Below are 19,113 nucleotides of genomic sequence, written 5' to 3'. Positions count from 1 at the left end.
AAACCATAGGATAAGAGGGGTACAGCTTCGCACAATTCCCACCACCAGAACTCTGTATCCCATCCCCTCCCCTGATAGCTTTCCTATTTTTTAACCCCCTGGGAGTATGGACCCAAGGTCATTGTGGGATGCAGAAGGTTAAAGGTCTGGCTTCTGTAATTCTGAACATGGGCATTGACAGGTGGATCCATACTCCCAGCCTGTCTCTCTCTTTCCTTAGTGGTGAAGGGCTCTGGGGAAGTGGAACTCCAGGACACATTGGTTAGGTTGTCTGTCCAGGGCAGTCTGGCCAGCATCATGCTAGGCTCTGGAACTTGGTGGTAGACAAGAGAGTTAACATACAAAGCCAAACAAATTGTTGAACAATAATGGACCTAAAGGCTGGAATAGTGCTGATGAAGAGTTGGGGAGGGGTCCTCCATTTTGTAGATAACTAGTAGGTATATATTAGTTAAATTTCAAAAGGCCTGTGGCTATACTAGTGTTTTTTTTTTTTTCTTTTTGCCCTTGAGCCTGAAATCTGATATGCCAGTGGATCCAAGATATTATCTGGGGAGATGATGTCATGGCTGGAAAAGGGGCTAGAAAGCTGGATCAGGCAAGAGAGTAGCTCCCCAATATGGGAAAGGGGTATAAATATTGTTGACTGTAAACCCCTTTGATTTGATGTGATCTGGGACCCATAATTAGCTTAGGAGCCTGTGTGATCTCTGCATCCCTGTAGATCTGAGCTCACATTCTGTGGTCATGAGTAGGAACATTCCAAGCTGCCCCAATATCGACCCATCTTCCTCAGGTGTAGCATAGAGTATGTTGTCCATTCTCCCTTTGGAAGATGGAACATTTTCTACCATTGTTGATCCAAGTTGAGGGCAAGGTCCTATGGGGGCCCACAAAGGGGTCTATTGTGTTGTTCCTGATAGGAATGACCGGTCACAATGGAGAGAGAGATTTATTGGAGTTCTAGGCCCATCAAGTCTGTTTGGGAATCTCAGGATTCCCTGATTAGGGTCCCAGCTGATGGAATGGCCTGATAGTGACTAAAGAGTCATCGTTAAAGTATGCCAGTCTCTTGCCCTTATTCAGCTTTTGCAGTCCTTGCTTTGATAAGGTTAGCTTTGGAGTGAGAGAACTGTAATAGGAAGTAGTTGAGGAGGGTACCTAAGTCTAAGGAGACACTATTTCATTATGAACTTGATACTGACTCTCTACATACTATTGTGTATTTTTGCTTTCAGGTATATATTTTGCCCTAATTTATGGATACATGTGAACATATGCTCTGTCTTATGGGACCTGGCCTATATGTAGGTTTTGGGACTTTGTTAGGAACTGAACCTCCTGGAATGGAATTAGAGACTATCGTGAAAGGAGAGGTCTCATCCAAGTGATGAGGGTGAAGGGTTGGCATTCCATGCCTGACATCTCTGGACACAGTCTGAGGTGAAGCGCGCTAAGGTGGTACTCGCATTGATTAGGTTGGGATCGGCAGATGCAATATCTTTTGGTATGACTTGAGAGAAGCATGCAGGGAAGTGAGCCCCACCCCAGAGGTTCCAGGACTGGGGGAAACATAGGCTCGCTCTATAGAGGAAGCAGGAGGTTCCTGTTGTCTTAGGGTTTAAGAAGACAATAGATAGTTGTAATAGATAGTTACTTCAATAATCATATTGTTTGGCAGTTGGGTTAACTTTGAAAAATCCCTCCATTAGGATTTGCTGTATCATAGACACCATCGCCATTATTTTATGTCCTTTGACATTATTTGTATATAGCTATGCCACCAGTTGCTTCTGTTCTCCCTGGACTAAGCTTTTGAGAGAGTCAACATATCAAAGACTCGGCCTATATATTAAAAAGAGTCTGTGCTTTAAAAAGTTTGAGACATTCAATCAGTTTTTCCTCTCTCATATTACTTAAATAGTAATTTATATGACTACAAGTTAATAGGAGTGTACTTAAACACCATTCCCACCACCAAAAGACTGTGTCCCATCCCCTCCCCGTCCCCCAATTTATGTCTTTTTCTTCTAACAGCTCTGCATCAGAAAGTCACAGCAACATTTCTTCCCACGGCCATTAAGTTTCATTATGTCTTCAACCTCAGGGACCTCTCCAATATTTTCCAGGTACTACTCTCTTAGCTCTATGTCAGACCGCCATATAATCTAGCTCCTGATACATAGAATCTCTGCTCTGCCTCTCACAAGAGAGAGACCCTAGTGACCTGTGGACTGACGGTGGTGATGATGATGATGATGGTGACAGTGACAGGAATATAATGGTGATCATGGTGGTGGTGGCATGGTAGTGGTGAGACTATGACAGTGAAAGTGTGATTGTGGTGATGGTGATGATGATGGTCATTGTAATGATGATAGTAATGATAACGGTGCTGATTGACAGGGAGGGTGATGGCTAAGGCACCCTGTCTTGTGACGAAAATTCTTAGGCTTCAGACACACGCTGCAGCCTCCCGCACAGACACATAGGTCTGTGGTCCTCAGTGACTTTCCCTGGTCCCAAATGCAAGTGCCCGCCATTTCGCAGATCATTCCTCTAGAAAATGCCGGCCTTCTTGTTTCTTCTGCACACAGTCCTCCATAACACTGACTCTCTGTGTCTGGGCAGGGCCTCTTGTTCTCTACCGCAGAGGTCCTGAAAACCCCACTTGACCTGGTCCGCCTCTGGCTGCATGAGGCTGAGCGTGTATATGGTGACAAGATGGTCGATGAGAAAGACCAGGATACTCTACGCAGAGTCACTATAGCCTCCACCAAGAAGTTTTTTGATGTAAGTTCTGGCACCACGTCCCAGGCCAAGGATACTTCCAGAACTGCTGGAAGGGCCTTTGGGTGGGGATGCTAAGGACCATGTCAGATCCCATGGTGTAACTGTCAAGTGGTTATGCATCTGAGTGAGAAGGAACTGACCCCTCAGATCTGATGTGGTCACTTCCCTCCGCATATGTGTAGAGCAGAAAGACCTGCTTGGATCAGTGTGCTCTGTGGTGTCTTCTGGTCTTCCCACCAGAGACTTCTGCCCACTGGTTTGTGATGTCCACAGGAGCCATGAGTCAGGCTGTCAAGGTTTGGCCCTGCATCCTGAGACCTCCTAGGCCACCACTGCTAGCTGCCAGTGTGACAAATAGCAAAAAACCCTCATCACTTATTTCCAGGACCTGGGAGAAGAGCTTTTATTTGCCAAGCCAAACATCTTCTGCCACTTTGCTCAAGGGATCGGTGATCCCAAGTACCTCTCAGTAACCGATGTGGCTCAGCTGAACAAGATATTAGTCGACGTCCTGGACAGCTACAATGAAGTCAACGCAGTTATGAACTTAGTGAGTGGTGCTTGGGCTGTGCATACAGGAGCAAGGGGCCTGGTCATGGGTTTCCCCTTCCCTGTCATGGTGCCCCGGGTGACATGGTCAGAGGCCGATCGTCTCTCTGGTGTCCTCAGGTGCTGTTTGAAGATGCAGTGTCACACATCTGCCGGATTAACCGAATCCTGGAGTCCCCCCGAGGGAACGCCCTCTTGGTGGGGGTGGGTGGCAGCGGTAAGCAGAGCCTCTCACGTCTGGCTGCCTACATCAGTGCCCTAGACGTGTTTCAGGTCACTCTCAAGAAGGGCTATGGAATCCCAGACCTCAAGGTGAGTTCTCACTTTTCTTTCTTTTTTCTTTCTCTTTCTTTTTTTTCCTTTTTCTTCTTTTTCTTTTTCTTTTTTTTTCTTTATATATAAAATAAGAGTCAAAGAGGCAGAGAGAGTTAAGATACCACAACAACTGAAGCTTCCTTCAGTGTGGTGGGGTTTGGGCTCAAGCCTGGGTCAAACACATAGCCAAGTAGTGTTCTATCCAAGTGAGCTTCTTTGCCAGCCCAAGAGATGTCACTTTTCTTTTTTAATTTAATTTTTATGATGATGAGACAGAAGTAGGATGAGATAGATGCAGGGAGGAAAGGGAAGAGAAAAATGACTGCAGCCTGCTCTACCACTTGTAAAGCTTCCCCCCTGCCAGGGACTCGAACCCAAGTCTTAACATATAATAATCTGTATGATTTACTGGTTGTGCCACCACCCAACCCTAAGATGTCACTTTTCAATAAACTGCTCTAAGAGAAGGATCTCAAACAAAACTCTCAGCCTTCTGAAGCTCTGCAAAATGAAACTAGCCAGCAGATTTGAACAGCAGCAGCAAGGCCTTTATCTTAAAAGGTAACTAACTTGGGGGTTGGGCGGTAGCGCAGCAGGTCAAGTGCACATGGTGCAAAGAGCAAGGACCGGCGTAAGGATCCCAGTTCGAGCCCCTGGCTCCCCACCTGCAGGGGAGTTGCTTCACAGGCAGTGAAGCAGGTCTGCAGGTGTCTATCTTTTTCTCCCTCCTGTCTCCATTTCTCTCTGTCCTATCCAACAACAACGACATCAATAACAACAACAATAATAATCACAACAAGGCTACAACAACAAGGGCAACAAAAGGGGGGGGGAAAGGTAACTAACTGTTTCTTAGGAAACATTTTCGCCAAGTGTCCACACCCCTCTAAAGAAGGTGAGAAGTGCTGTCTCTGACCGTGAGTTTGTGTCTGTAAAGTTAGCTCAGATAGCAGCAGCTATGGGAGGCCTTCTGACTCCTAGACATGGGCAGGTTCTGCATCATTCCCAGGCCTCCAGATTAGATCATTCAGGCCTGTTACTTGGTGTCTAACTACAGGCTCAGAACTCTGCGTGGCTGCTGTTCAAATTAATTAAATAAACATTAGTGTAAGCAGGTCTCCCATTCCCAAGACACACCGCCGAGGCTTTTGATTGATTTATTTTTCCCGAAAATTTGCTCTCTCAGGGAACTGTGTGGTAGTCAAACACAATTTGTCCAGAACACGTCACACGCCTCTGATTAGAACTGGAATACATTTGACCACATCACATGAGCATGTCTCTGCACGGATGCCAGTGCTGCTTCCGTGGGCCAGGACAATGCCAGAACCAGAGGGCCTCTTCTTAATTCATGGGGTGGGGGGAGCCCCCTAGGATCTTGGTGGACAGGGTGACTGTCAAGGACCCCAGGAAGGACGGTGGGGATGATGACTAGTTCTCAGACCTGCTCCTGGGCCACTGCCAGGACTGGTCATCACAGTCCTCTATTTCTCTAGCGGATTCTATCCTTTCTACTGAGAGAGTAGCCAACTGTAGCTTTAAAATCCTAGCATTGGGTGAGTTCTGGCATACACAGTGGTTCATGTAACAGACTTTCCATCCTGAGGCTTAGAGATCTGAAGTTCAGTCCCAGCAACAGCTGAGCAGTGCTCTGGTTAAAAAAAAAAAAAAAAAGCTCCCCATCTGCAGGGAAGTTGCTTCACAAGTGGTAAAGCATGTCTGCAGGTGTCTGTCTTTCTCTCCCCCATCTGTCTTCCCCTCTTCTCTCCACTTCTGTCTTATCCAACAGCGATGACGTCAATAATAATAATAGCTACAACAATAAAAACAACAAGGGCAGCAAAAGGGAATAAATAATTTTTAAAAAATCCTATTTAAAAAAAAAGAAACAAACTCACGTGCAGGGGGAAAGCTTTTCAAGTGGTGAGGCAGGGCTGCAGGTGTCTCTGTCTCTCTCCCTCTCTACTACCCCCTTCCCTCTTGATTTCTGGCTGTCTCTATCCAATAAATAAATAAAGATAATTTTAAAAATTTAAAAAAGAAACTAAAGTCCTATCATTAGGAAAAACTGAGAGCAGGGGAGATAGTATAATGATAAGCAAAAGACTTCCATGCCTGAGATGCCAGAAGTTCAATCCCCCACACCACCACAAGCCAGAGATGAGCAGTATCTTTCTCTCTGTATCTGTCTCATTTAAAAAACAATAATAAAATATTGAGAAAAAGATACTGGGCTAGGGAGATAGCATAATGGTTAAGCAAACCATTATACCTCATACCTGAGGCTACAAGGTCCCAAGTTCAATCCCCCCACACCAGTATAAACCAGAAATAAGCAGTGCTCTGGTACAAGAAATGTAATGAGAGAGAGAAAAAGAGAGAAGAAGGAGGAGGAGGAGGAGGAGGAAAGATGTTCCTAATTTAGCTTCTCCCACACACCATACCTCCGGAACTGCCTCAGTATGTCAGAGTCTCACCAAATCTCAGCCAACTGAGTGAGCTCATGCTGGCTCCCTGAGGCTTCTTTGCACATTTTATATTTACATGTGAACCTGAATCATTTTACTGCATCTTCTCCAGTGAAAAGTTTTTGGCCTTTTAACCAAATCTTACTGAATGGATTCCTTCCTTCCTTCCTATTCTACTTCTTCTTCTTTTTCTTCTTCTTCTTCTTCTTCTTCTTCTTCTTCTTCTTCTTCTTCTTCTCCTTCTCCTTCTCCTTCTCCTTCTCCTTCTCCCTCTCCTCCTCCTCCTCCTCCTCCTCCTCCTCCTCCTTTTTTTTAAATATTTATTTAGTAACTTGAGACAGGGAGTCACTCTTTTTTTAAAATTTTTTTTAATATTTTATTTTATTTTTTTTTATTTATTCCTTTTTGTTGCCCTTGTTGTTTTATTGTTGTAGTTATTATTGTTGTTGTCGTCGTTGTTGGATAGGACAGAGAGAAACGGAGGAGGGGAAGACAGAGAAAGGGAGAGAAAGACACCTGCAGACCTGCTTCACCGCCTGTGAAGCGACTCCCCTGCAGGTGGGGAGTCGGGGTTCGAACCGGGATCCTTATGCCGGTCCTTGTGCTTTGCGCCACCTGCACTTAACCCGCTGCGCTACAGCCCGACTCTTTTTTTTTTTAATTTTTTAAAATTTATTTTCCCATTTGTTGCCCTTGTTTTATTGTAGTTGTAGTTATTGTTGTTGTTGTTAGTGATGTTGTCATTGTGGGATAGAACAGAGAGAAATGGAGAGAGGGAGGGGAAGACAGAGAGGAGGAGAGAAAGACAGACACCTGCAGACCTGCTTCACCGCCTGTGAAGCAATTCCCCTGCAGGTGGGGAGCTGGGGGGCTCTAACCGGGATCCTTATGCCGGTCCTTGTGCTTCATGCCACATGCACTTCGTGCCGCTGCTCTACCACACGACTCCTGGGAGTCACTCTTATGTCACTCTGGCACATAGGATACTGGAGATTGAACTAGGACCTCATGCTTTTTTTTTATTTCTTTATTGGGGAATTAATGTTTTACATTCGGCAATAAATACAATAGTTTGTACATGCATGACATTTCCCAGTTTGACCTCATGCTTTTTTCATTTTTAAAATTTTTTATTTATAAAAAGGAAACATTGACAAAACCATAGGATAAGAGGGGTACAACTTCGCACAATTCCCACCACCAGACCTCCATATCCCATCCGCTCCCCTGATAGCTTTCCTATTCTTTACCCCTCTGAGAGTATGGACCCAAGATCATTGTGGGATGCAGAAGGTGGAAGGTCTGGCTACTGTAATTGCTTCCCTGCTGAACATGGGCGTTGACAGGTGGGTCCATACTTCCAACCTGTCTCTCTCTTTCCCTAGTGAGGAAGGGCTCTGGGAAAACGGAGCTCCAAGGCACATTGGTGGAGTTGTCTGTCCAGGGAAGTCTGGTCGCATCCTACTAGCATCTGGAACCTGGTGGCTGAAAAGAGAGTTAACATACAAAGCCAAACAAATTGTTGAACAATCATGGACCTAAAGGCTGAAATAGTGCTGATGAAGAGTTGGGGGGTCCTCCATTTTGTAGATAGCTAGTAGGCATATTTTAGTTATATTTCAAAGGGCCTGTGGCTATACTAGTGTTTTTTGTTTTTGTTTTTGTTTTTGCCTGAACCTGAAATCTGATATACAGGTGGATCCTAAATATTATCTGGGGAGATGATGTCATGGCTGGAAAAAAGGGCTAGAAAGCTGGATCAGGCAAGAGAGTAGCTCCCCAATATGGGAAAGGGGTATAAATATTGTTGACTGTAAACCCCTTCGATTTGATGTGATCTGGGGCCCATAATTAGCTTAGGAGCGTGTGTAATCTCTGCATCCATGTAGATCTGAGCTCACATTCTGTGGTCATGAGTAGGAACATTCCAAGCTGCCCCAATATCGACCCATCTTCCTCAGGTGTAGCATAGAGTATATTGTCCATTCTCCCTTTGGAAGATGGAACATTTTCTACCATTGTTGATCCAAGTTGAGGGCAAGGTCCTATGGGGGCCCACAAAGGGGTCTATTGTGTTGTTCCTGATAGGAATGACCGGTCACAATGGAGAGAGAGATTTATTGGAGTTCTAGGCCCATCAAGTCTGTTTGGGAATCTCAGGATTCCCTGATTAGGGTCCCAGCTGATGGAATGGCCTGATAGTGACTAAAGAGTCATCGTTAAAGTATGCCAGTCTCTTGCCCTTATTCAGCTTTTGCAGTCTTTGCTTTGATAAGGTTAGCTTTGGAGTGAGTGAGAGAACTGTAATAGGAAGTGGTTGAGGAGGGTATCTAAGTCTAAGGAGACACTATTTCATTATGAACTTGATACCAACTCACTACAGACTATTGTGCACTTTTGCTTTCAGGTATATATTTTGCCCTAATTCATGGATACATGTGAACATATGCTCTGTCTTATGGGTTCCTGGTCTATATGTAGGTTTTGGGACTTTGTTAGGAAGTGAACTTCCTGGAATGGAATTAATGAATACTATGAAAGGAAAGGTCTTGGGGGTCGGGCATGAAAAGCAAGGACCAGAATAAGGATCCCAGTTCGAGTCCCCAGCTCCCCACCTGCAGGGGAGTCACTTCACAAACGGTGAAGCAGGTCTGCAGGTGTCTGTCTCTCTCTCTGTCTTCACCCCTCCTCTCTCCATTTCTCTGTCCTATCCAACAATGATGACATCAACAAAAACAACAATAATAACTACAACAAAAGGGAAAATAATAATAAAATCTAAAAAAAAAAAAAAAAAGAAAGAAAGGAAAGGTCTCACCGAGTGATGAGGGTGAAGGGTTGGCATTCCATGCCTGACGTCTCTGGACACAGTCTGAGGTGAAGCATGCTGAGGTGGCACTCATTGCATTGATTAGGTTGGGATCGGCGGATGCAATATCTTTTGGCCTGACTTGAGAGAAGCATACAGGAAAGTGAGCCCCACTCCAGAGGTTCCAGGATTGGGGGAAACATAGGCTCGCTCTATAGAGGAAGCAGGAGGTTCCTGTTGTTTTAGGGTTTAAGAAGACAATAGATAGTTATAATAGATAGTTATTTCAATAATCATACTGTTTGGCAGTTGGGTTAACTTTGAAAATCCCTCCATTAGGATTTGCTGTATCATAGACACCATCGCCATATTTTATGTCCTTTGACATTATTTGTGTATAGCTGTGCCACTGGTTGCTTTTGTTCTCTCTGGACTAAGCTTTTAAGAGAGTCAATATATCAAAGACTCGGCCAATGTACTAAAAAGACTCAGTCTGTGCTTTAAAAAGTTTGAGACATTCAATCAGTTTTTCCTCTCTCATATTACTTAAATAGTGATTTATATGACTACAAATTAATAGGCATGTACATAAACACCATTCTCACCATCAAAAGACTGTGTCCCATCCCATCCCCCCAACACCCTCCCCCCCGCCACAGGAAGCTGAACATCCACCTTCACCCTCCACCCAGGGTTTTTACTTTTGTGCCCTACTACAAATTTAGTCAGATCCTGTTTTGAGTTTCCCTTTCTGTTTTTCTTTCTCAACTTCTGTTTATGAGTGGGATCATCCTGTACTCGTCTTTATCTTTCTGACTTAGGTCACTTAACATAATTCCTTCTAGCTCCATCCAAGATGGGTCAGCGAAGGTGGGTTCATTGTTCTTAATAGCTGCGTAGTGACCTCATGCTTTTAAGTTCAACACTGTAGCCACTGTACCACCACCCAGACTGCTTGGTTTCTTTTCATGATTGTGCCATGGGTTTCAGATACCTCCCTCCCCCGAGGCAGCCGTGGGAGTTCTGTCTTGACTGTGTGTGACTCAGGGGCATTAGCAGCAACAGTCCTGAGATCTGGTCATCTGAAACCTATCAGAGAGAGAGAGAGAGAGAGAGAGAGAGAGAGAGAGCGAGCAAAAACAAGCCCTGCTCTGCTCATTCCTTATTGTCTATTCAGCAGCTTCTGTAGATATGAAACTAAGGACACAGACAGACATGACAAAAGGACCTTGTGTCATCTTAGGGGAAGCGTGAGTTACAGCAAGTACTGTTGTTCTAACCTTATCATGTGCCAACATGATCTATGTTGTTAGTGTAGCTCAATGATATGACAGTGTCACCAAGCCCATGCCCTGTGCTGTGGGTGCTCTCTGGAGTTTAGAGATACCCTAGGAAAGCACCCCAAATGACATGATGTGCTAAGTGTAAATCCTTGGATTTGGTCTCAAGAAAACCAACCACTTCAGGATGTGTGGGCAGAGGTGGGGCATGGCCCAGAATCATTCTGAAATAATGTGGAGGTGGGGCTGAAGACTACATAGCTTGCCTCAAGGTGATTGAGATGCCCTGGAGGCCCTTTCCCATGGATATAATGAGGCAGTGAACCAGGGAGGGAGATACGAGGGATGGGAGAGGCTCTCCCCAGCAGATAGGTTTGTGTACAGGCCTGTGAGTGACTGGGCTCCCACCCACCTGACCCTGCTCTTCATTCCACACTGTGCATGCAGGCTTAGTGCATGGATTGCTCTGAGGAGTATTTCTTCTTCCTAGAATTAAGGCTCAGGCCTGTAGTGCATTTACTCCGGGTCTCTCTTGGGGTTGCCCTTGAAGGTGATTTCTGTTTGTTTGTTTTTTCTCTACTGTGTGAGGCAGAACACACAGTAAGCATATTAGCCATACAATTTAGTGAACAGTCATATTGCTGTGTAACCATCCCTAAAGTTCTCTCAACTTCCCAGTAGAAGTTCCGTGTTCACCAAACACTTGCCTCCCCTCCCCCAGTCCCAGAACCTACCACCCTGCTTCCTGTGTCAGAATTTTGACAACTCTGGATGCCACTGATGATTGGAGGCCTATAGGATTTGTCATTTGTGCTATATTTGCTTCAGCTTAATCTCCTGAGGTGCATCCACATCTCATGTACATTATTTTTAAATATTTTTACTACATTTATGTATTGGATAGAGACAGTCAGAAATTGAGAATAATGGGGAGATAGGGAGAGAGACAGAGAGACACCTGCAGCCCTGCTTCAACCCTTGTGTAGCTTTCCCCCTGCAGGTGGGGGACCGGGGACTTGAACCTGGGTCCTTGTGCAGTGTAACATGTGCGCCACCTCCCAGCCTCACATGTACATTATTTTTGTGGGGCATTGCTGTTGTAGTTTGTTTGTGAGTTTATCAGTGGGACTCAGTGCCTACATGACTCCATCACTGCTGACAGACAATTTTTTTTTTAAATATAGTGAAAGATAGAGAGGGAGCGTGTGTGACAGAGACAGAGAGACACTTGTATAGGTGCCCCCATGTGGTGGCTCAGTGCTTAAACTTGTGTCTTCGTGCAAGAAAATGTGCTCTGCTAAGCGAGCCATCTGCCAGCCCCTTTTTGTGGTCATTTTAAAAAATATTATTGTTTGTTTATTAGGAAAGAATGAGAGAGGATAGAGAGATACCAGAGCAGGTGGGGGTAGATTGCACCATGGTTATGCAAAGAGACTCTCCTGCCTGAGGCTCTGAAGTCCCAGGTTCAATCCCCTATACCACTGTAAGCCAGAGTTGAGTGTTCTGGTTAAAAAAAAAAAAAAGGTGAATTCACCATTAAAAAATAGAGAAAGGGGCCTGGGTGGTGGCTCACCTGGTTAAGTGCACATGTTACAGTGCGCAAGGATCCAGGTTTGAGCTCCTGGTCCCCACCTGCAGGGGGAAAGCTTCACAAGTAGTGAAGTAGTGCTGCAGGTGTCTCTCTGTCTCTCTCCCTCTCTATAACCCCCTTCCCTCTCAATTTCTGGCTTTGTCTATCCAATAAATAAATAGATTAAAAAATTTTAAAAGAGAGATAGAGATAGATAGACCAGAGCACTGATCAACTGGCATAAGCTGGTGCCAGGGACTGAACCTTCAGCCTCTGTGTCCTCAGGCATGCAAATGATACGTTTAGCAGACTGTGCTATCTCTAGTCCACATCTCTTATTTGCCTTCTACCCATGGATACAGTTTACCCCCTTTGGGTTACACTGAGCAACAGGGGTCTGGGTCCTCCTTGTACAGACCCCAATCATCTTCTGGGAGGCTGACCTCCAGGTTTTCCATCCTGGGTGGCTGTGGGGCAACCCTGCTGGCCAAGACTCTGACCGTTTCCTCCTTGGTCCCAGCTCGACCTGGCCGCCCAGTACATTAAGTCAGCTGTCAAGAACGTCCCCTCGGTGTTCCTGATGACCGACTCTCAGGTGGCCGAGGAGCAGTTTCTGGTGCTGATCAATGACCTCCTGGCCTCAGGGGAGATTCCTGGGCTGTTCATGGACGATGAGGTGGAGAACATTATTTCCTCCATGCGGCCACAAGTGAAGTCCCTTGGCATGGCTGACACTCGGGAGACCTGCTGGAAATTCTTCATTGAGAAAGTGCGCAGGCAGCTAAAGGTAGGCGTCTCTGGACAGAGGTCCTGGGAGAGCAGCACGGAGGCCACTCCATTCTAGGACCTGGGTCTTTTCCTCTGTTGAGTTTGAGGCTAGTCCTTCCAGAGTTCTTAGGAGAGTGCAGTGGGGCTCTTGGCTGGGTAAGACAAGGCACGGCCACTTGAAGTGCTTTGTATGCATACAAGCCCCCAACACACTGCAAGTGTAAGTAAACAAGTTTACTATGACAGTCCTTCTTAGCCAACCCAAGCCAGCCATACATGGGCTTCTTCTCTCACTCCTCCACTGAACTAGAAAAGATATCCTCTCCACAGGGTCCAGCGCCATAGCATTTTTAGGCCCCAGCCTGTTGTCAGTTTTTTGCCTGGTGCATGCAAATGAAGCAACTTTCCTTCTCCTCCCCTCTGCCTGGTGACCAGTCTGATAAAACAATGTGTGTGGGGGGGAGGGAGGCGGGCAGGGGTGAAGGATGCTCCCTGAACTTGGCTCCTTGATGGGACCGTCATTCCTGGGAAGCCACTGTACTTGTGGAAGAAAGGATTGGAGCATGAGAAAGACTCCCTCCACCATCCATGCCCAGAGGACCTCTGTCCTTAGGGGACTTACAGAGGTGCTCTGTCTCCCACTAGCAGGGTTGTGGCCCTGCCTGTTCAGGGGTTTCACCTACCCCGTGTGGATGCCCACTTCCCACTCAAATATTCAGCCACCTTTTTTTTTTTGAGGGGAGTCCTTCCCTCCACACCTTCACGCCTTAGTGTTTCCTGAAGTCAGTCAAGCCTATATTAAGCCACTGTGAATGTGTTCCCTGGTGTCTGGAGGCAGCACAGCTCCCAGTGCCTTTCCCTGCAGAAGGGATAGGACTGACCTCTGTGGGCCTGTGTCTCACATCTAGGTCATCCTGTGCTTCTCCCCTGTGGGCTCTGTCCTGCGTGTCCGTGCAAGAAAATTCCCTGCTGTGGTCAACTGCACGGCCATCAACTGGTTCCACGAGTGGCCGGAAGATGCCCTGGTGTCGGTCAGTGCTCGATTCCTGGAAGAAACACCAGGGATTCCGGTAGGTGTCTGGGGCATCATGCCAGCATCTGGAACCTCGTGGTTGACAAGAAGAGTTAACATAGAAAACCAAACAAATTGTTGACCAGTCACAGAGGACAGGTGAAGATCGGTGAATTAATGTAGAGGGAGGGAGCTTGTCCTCAGCCTGCAGGTTGGGATGAGGGTGGGCATGGCAAGCACTGGGTGGGTACATTAATTTTAAATTTTTTGTCACCAGTGTTATTGCTGGGGCTCAGTGCCTAAACAACTACCAATCTTGGTGACCTTTTTTTTTTCTTAGATACTGAAACCCAGATTTACATGGAGAGAGAGAGAGAGAGGAAGGCGACAGGAGCTACCATGTGACCTACATCCTCACACAAAATAATGTGTGCATCCTGCCAGACGAGCCACCTCTTGGCCCTCTGGGTGCAAATTTAAAGGGGGGAAAAACAGTCATCGTGATCAGGGGTGTTTTAATATAGTGCTGTGCATTGTGAATGCTGGGCTGGGAGATAGCATAGTGGTTATGCAAAAAAAGACTTTCATGCCAGGTTCAGTCCCCAGCATTACCCAAAACCAGAACTGAGCAGAACAAACCAAAAAACAAAAAACCTAAAAAAACAAACCAAAAAAAAAAACACCTAAAAAAATTACTGGGGGTCAGGCGGTAGTGCAGTGGGCTAAGCACACGAGGTGCAAAGCACAGGGACCGGCAGAAGGATCCCAGTTCAAGCCCCGGCTCCCCACCTGCAGGAGAGTCGCTTCACAGGTGGTGAAGCAGGTCTGCAGGTGTCTCTCTTTCTCTCTCCCTCTCTGTCTTCTCCTCCTCTTTCCGCTTCTCTCTGTCCTATCCAGAAAAAAAAAAAAAAAACTAAAGCCTTCATAGTGAAGAAGATATCAAAACTATAAACAAAAACAGGCTGTCGCTGTTTGTTAAGTCAACCGGTGTCACTGTGCCAGGGGACAGTTACGTCAATCAGCTCAGCCATGTGGACTTGGACCCTCCTTCCCCCAGGATAGTCCAGGAAGACTAAGGACCCTATGTGACCAGATTGGGCACCTTGGGCCCTAAGCCCCACACACACCCAGCTGAGCTGGCTGGAATCTGTGTTTAGTTGGCACACCCTTCTGTTTGTTTGTTTGTACCAGAGCACTGCTCAAATTAAGGTGGTGCCTGGGGCTGAACCCAGAACCTTGGGGCCTCAGACATGAGTCTTTTTCCATAACCACTATGCTAACTCCACCCGTACCATCCTTCCTATAGAGCATGACAAGGACGTTGCATAGTGGAGTGTGACCTCCTTTAATTTGTGTGTGTGGGGCAGGGGTTGGTAGCATAATGGTTATGCAAAGAAGCTCTCATAACTGAGGCTCCAAAGTCCCAACTTCAATCCCCTGCACCACCATTAGCCAGAGCTGAGCAGTGCTCTGGCCAATAAACAAAAAGACTAACTTTTGGAAGAGGCTTCCCACTTCCCACACTCACCGTATGTGCTAGTTACCAGCTCAGAAGCGAGAGTTGAACTCTGAGCCCCATCCCAATGCGAGGGAAAATTGACCCTAGAATCCACTCCACCTCATTATCGTGTTTATTTTTATTTATTTATTTATTCTGGAGTACAGAAGGTGGGAGTTCTGGCTTTTTAAAAAATATTTATTTATTTCCTTTTGTTGCCCTTGTTTTATTGTTGTAGTTATTATTGATGTCATTGTCATTGGATAGGACAGAGAGAGATGGAGAGAGGAAGGGAAGACAGAGGTGGGGAGAGAAAGATAGACACCTGCAGACCTGCTTCACCGCTTGTGAAGTGACTCCCCTGCAGGTGGGGAACTGGGGGCTCGAACCGGGATCCTTACTCTGGTCCTTTTGCTTTGTGCCACCTGCGCTTAACCCGTATCGTGTTTATTTTAAATACACTTGCAGTTAATTGTTCAGTAGGATGAACTAAGCCTAAAATTAACTTCTCCACAAAGTCCTTTCTTGTTGTCATCATTATTGGTGCTCACTTGCTGGGTGGGCTATTTAGAGAACACTGCAGTGACATTCCACTGGGGACAAGGACATGGGTGTAGGGTTCCAGGTGGGGCCTCAGAAGAGCCAGGCCTCACCCACCCCCATTGATCCCACAGTAGATGTCAAAGAGGCACCTGTTAGACCTGTCATAGGAACATAGTTCCAGAGTAACTTGGGTGAAAATGACCACCACTGGGACGATTCCTGGGGCTGTGTTCCCAGTACCCATGTTGAGGCAGGTGGGATGGACCCAGGTGCTAAAGTACAGGAACCTGACATGGAGGGAGGCTGGAGGAGCATAGGAAAGGGGCTCCAACCCCCAGGACCTGGCGTAGGATGCACACAGTAAATGCTAGATTATCCGAGGCCATTCCAACACCATCAGGCTTTGCCTTTCCCATCAAGCCAAGTGTGTGAGTATGGGCCAGTCAGAGAAAGACTATCAGTAACTTTCTGCTTTGTCCCTGGCACCAAGCTCAGCCTTGGGTAGTACAAAGTTGCCCATACCCCCGGCAGCCCTGACAGATCTCAGGACTCATGTGAAGGTTGAACCTCTAAGCATGAGAGAACCGACACCTCTTCCAGGGTCCCCAGCAACCAGGCCAAACCTTGCCCTGTGTTTCACTGAGGCCACAGACTCTTCTTCTTCTGGGATCTTCTGAGAGAGAAGCCAGGACCCTTGCATAAATAGAGTCTACCACCAGGGAATCAGGGAATACACAGACCGTCCTGTTTTTACAGTCAGAAGTCAAGTCCTCCATCAGCTTCTTCATGGCCTACGTGCACACCACCGTCAATGAGATGTCTAAGATGTACTTGGCCACCGAGAGGCGCTTCAACTACACCACACCCAAAACCTTCCTGGAACAAATCAAACTCTACCAGAACTTGCTGACCAAGAAGAGGATGGAGCTAGTGGCCAAGATCGAGAGGCTGGAAAACGGCCTGATGAAGCTGCAGAGCACCGCGTCTCAGGTAGGAGAGACCGAGGCTCCAGCCGCGGCTTCTGGAACCTTTTCCCAGACACGTGATGAAATCAGCTTACCTGCCATTCTCAGTGGCGAGTAGCTGGGTTTTAATGTAAACACCTAGAGCTTTGGTGCTGCCACTCAGCGCACCTCAGTCCTGGTGGAAGCTTCACATAGGTCTGAGTGACTGGACTGCTGTAGTCACAGTCCCTGCAAACATCTGCTCCCCAGTGTCCTTCATATGGGGGCACCGCATGCAGAGCTCTGTTTTTGCACTATAGTGATCTTTGCATTTTCTGCCTGGCTGTAAACGTCCTTCATGGTGTTGGCCTGGCTACTCCACCTTTACTGTTCACTGCTGGTGTCTCCAGGGGAACCCACAAAACAGACACTGGTGCAGGTGGGAGGTGGCCCAACCTTCTGCTTCCCATCTCTGAATCTTGACTCTAGCTGATGTCCTTCTGGGCCAGAGTCAGACCAGATTTCCAGCCAGGAGCTGTGCTGAGTGGGTCAGGCACCCCACCTCCCCATTGGGGTGGGGTGGGGTGAGAAGCATGGTGGTGGTTGTGGGGTTCTGGGAAGACACGGCTCAAATCTGCTGAGGAGCAGCCCACTCCAGCCAAGGCCATCTCCCTCAGAGGACCCAGCCCATCCAAATATACCTTCCTGGAGCACTGAATACATTCCAGGGGACGATCCCAGTAACTAGACAGCCTATGGTAGGACTCATCAAAAATGGAGCAGAATGTCCCACCTTGTCACTTCCCAACACAGGCTGACCAGCGCTTCAGGGCACTGTGACTGTAGCCACCTTGACTGGCAACTCCTTGAGCGATGAGAATGTGTCTTATACCTGCACCCCCCTCTGCCCCATGTACAGTCAGTGCTCAATAAATACCTGAAAACACGTTGAAATAAATCACTGGGAATCACAGTGACTCGCTGACACACTGCTCTGCTTGGCCCTGTGGCCGTCATGGCCACCAAATCGTCCACAGGGAGGACTGTACCCAGTGACGAGGACCTCAAGCCTGCTGGTCTCTTGGCCTCCCCACAGGTAGATGATTTAAAAGCCAAGCTGGCAATTCAGGAGGCTGAGCTAAAGGTGAAAAATGAGAATGCAGACAAGCTGATCCAAGTGGTGGGTGTGGAGACAGAGAAAGTCAGCAAGGAGAAGGCCATTGCTGATGAGGAGGAGATCAAGGTGGAGGTCATCAACAAGGTACGGAGTCTGCGGCCACCCAGCTTCAGGGAGGACTGCCATCCCTCCAGACCCAGGAAAGGCCAGAAGCAGCTTTTTCCAGAAAGAGGGTCACCCCAAGCATAGCGTCCCCCAGTTTGGAAGAATCTGTCCTTTAGATAAGTTCCCTCCACAGAGCTGAATTCCTCACGAATTGCCACGGTGGTAGCAGCTCTGTGAGCTGATGAGAATGCAGATTCTTGGCTCCCTTCTGCTTCTGCTGAATTGGGTCTGTGGTCTATGAACAACACACTGAGTCTGAGGAGACTCCCCAGGGTGGAGATAGGGGGACAGGGCTCGGATTTGCTGCACCAGAGCCCTTCCCACCTGGTCGGGAATGGGCAGGCGTCTCTATTTCTCCCTGCAGTCTGCACAATCCTAGCCCTGCTAGTCAGATGAGAAAACCCAGGCTCAGAGGAGCTGGCAACTTGCCTACAGTCTCCAAACCAGCAAGAGGTGTTATTGGGCTCTGGGCCTGGACCCCAACACTTCACCCCACACCTCCACCTCTGACCCCCAGTGTCAACAGGCAGTTGACTGGGTCTATATCCTGCCCTGTCCCGCCAACTCTTCTTTCAGAATAGCCCACCAGTAATGCTTTGGGAAAGACTCTGGATGATTTAGCACTTTCTGCACCCTGTCCCTCACCCCTTAAATTGGGGTGTTAATCTGGGTCCTGCAGGGGGTTCTTTGCTCTGACAGGGTGGGGTTTGCCATACCCCTTCACACACACACCCCCCTCCCGGGAAGATGACCGTCTTCCTCTGTGCCCCGCAAAGCCTGCAGCATCTCTGGGCTTTTCCACTGTCAGAAGATACTGCTCCTGAGTGACAAGGCACCCAGCTGCCTCTGGTTGCTCTGCTTGGCATGCTGAGACCCAGGGCTTCTTGCCCTGCAGAGGGAATCCAGGCACATGCTTGAAGGAATGCACACCCGCACACCTGCATGCATGGACCAGGTCTTATGCAGCTTGCCTGGGAGGACAAGCTGCTCCTCAAAACAGTGCCATGGGGCAGTGATCAGCCACTGGTGGCAGTCAGACCTCAGTGGGTGTGGTCGGCACGGCCACAGGTTTCCCACTCCAGCTGACGGAAGAGGCCTTCTCACCCAGAATCCTAACTCTATCCATGCACAACTGATTCAGCCTGAGTGGGGAGAGGCAGGGCCAAGGGGTGATGGAGGCAACTGCAGCCTCTTTATGGAGCTCAGACTTGCTGGAGCCTCCCTGGGCCCTCCCCCTGCCTGGGCCTCCTCCTGCTCACTTGCCACTCATGTGAGCCTGCAT

The 19,113-nt window shown here is 47.5% G+C and overlaps 1 protein-coding gene across 1 annotated transcript in view; it reads left to right on the top strand.

Annotated features, from left to right (window-relative positions):
- Nucleotides 1-19,113, top strand: part of DNAH17 (dynein axonemal heavy chain 17) — a 120,884-nt gene that overhangs the window by 66,566 nt on the left and 35,205 nt on the right. The window contains exons 50-57 of the mRNA XM_007535566.3: nucleotides 2,038-2,129; nucleotides 2,632-2,793; nucleotides 3,179-3,343; nucleotides 3,463-3,654; nucleotides 12,305-12,571; nucleotides 13,461-13,622; nucleotides 16,362-16,595; nucleotides 17,646-17,810. Coding sequence (XP_007535628.1) covers nucleotides 2,038-2,129; nucleotides 2,632-2,793; nucleotides 3,179-3,343; nucleotides 3,463-3,654; nucleotides 12,305-12,571; nucleotides 13,461-13,622; nucleotides 16,362-16,595; nucleotides 17,646-17,810 — 1,439 coding nt within the window. The remainder of the gene's footprint in view (nucleotides 1-2,037; nucleotides 2,130-2,631; nucleotides 2,794-3,178; nucleotides 3,344-3,462; nucleotides 3,655-12,304; nucleotides 12,572-13,460; nucleotides 13,623-16,361; nucleotides 16,596-17,645; nucleotides 17,811-19,113) is intronic.

The sequence above is a fragment of the Erinaceus europaeus genome, chromosome 12 (genome assembly GCF_950295315.1).
Source record: "Erinaceus europaeus chromosome 12, mEriEur2.1, whole genome shotgun sequence".
Taxonomy (NCBI): Eukaryota; Metazoa; Chordata; class Mammalia; order Eulipotyphla; family Erinaceidae; genus Erinaceus; species Erinaceus europaeus.
Note: the sequence above shows the minus strand (reverse complement) of the source record. Positions and strands in the feature narration are given on the sequence as shown.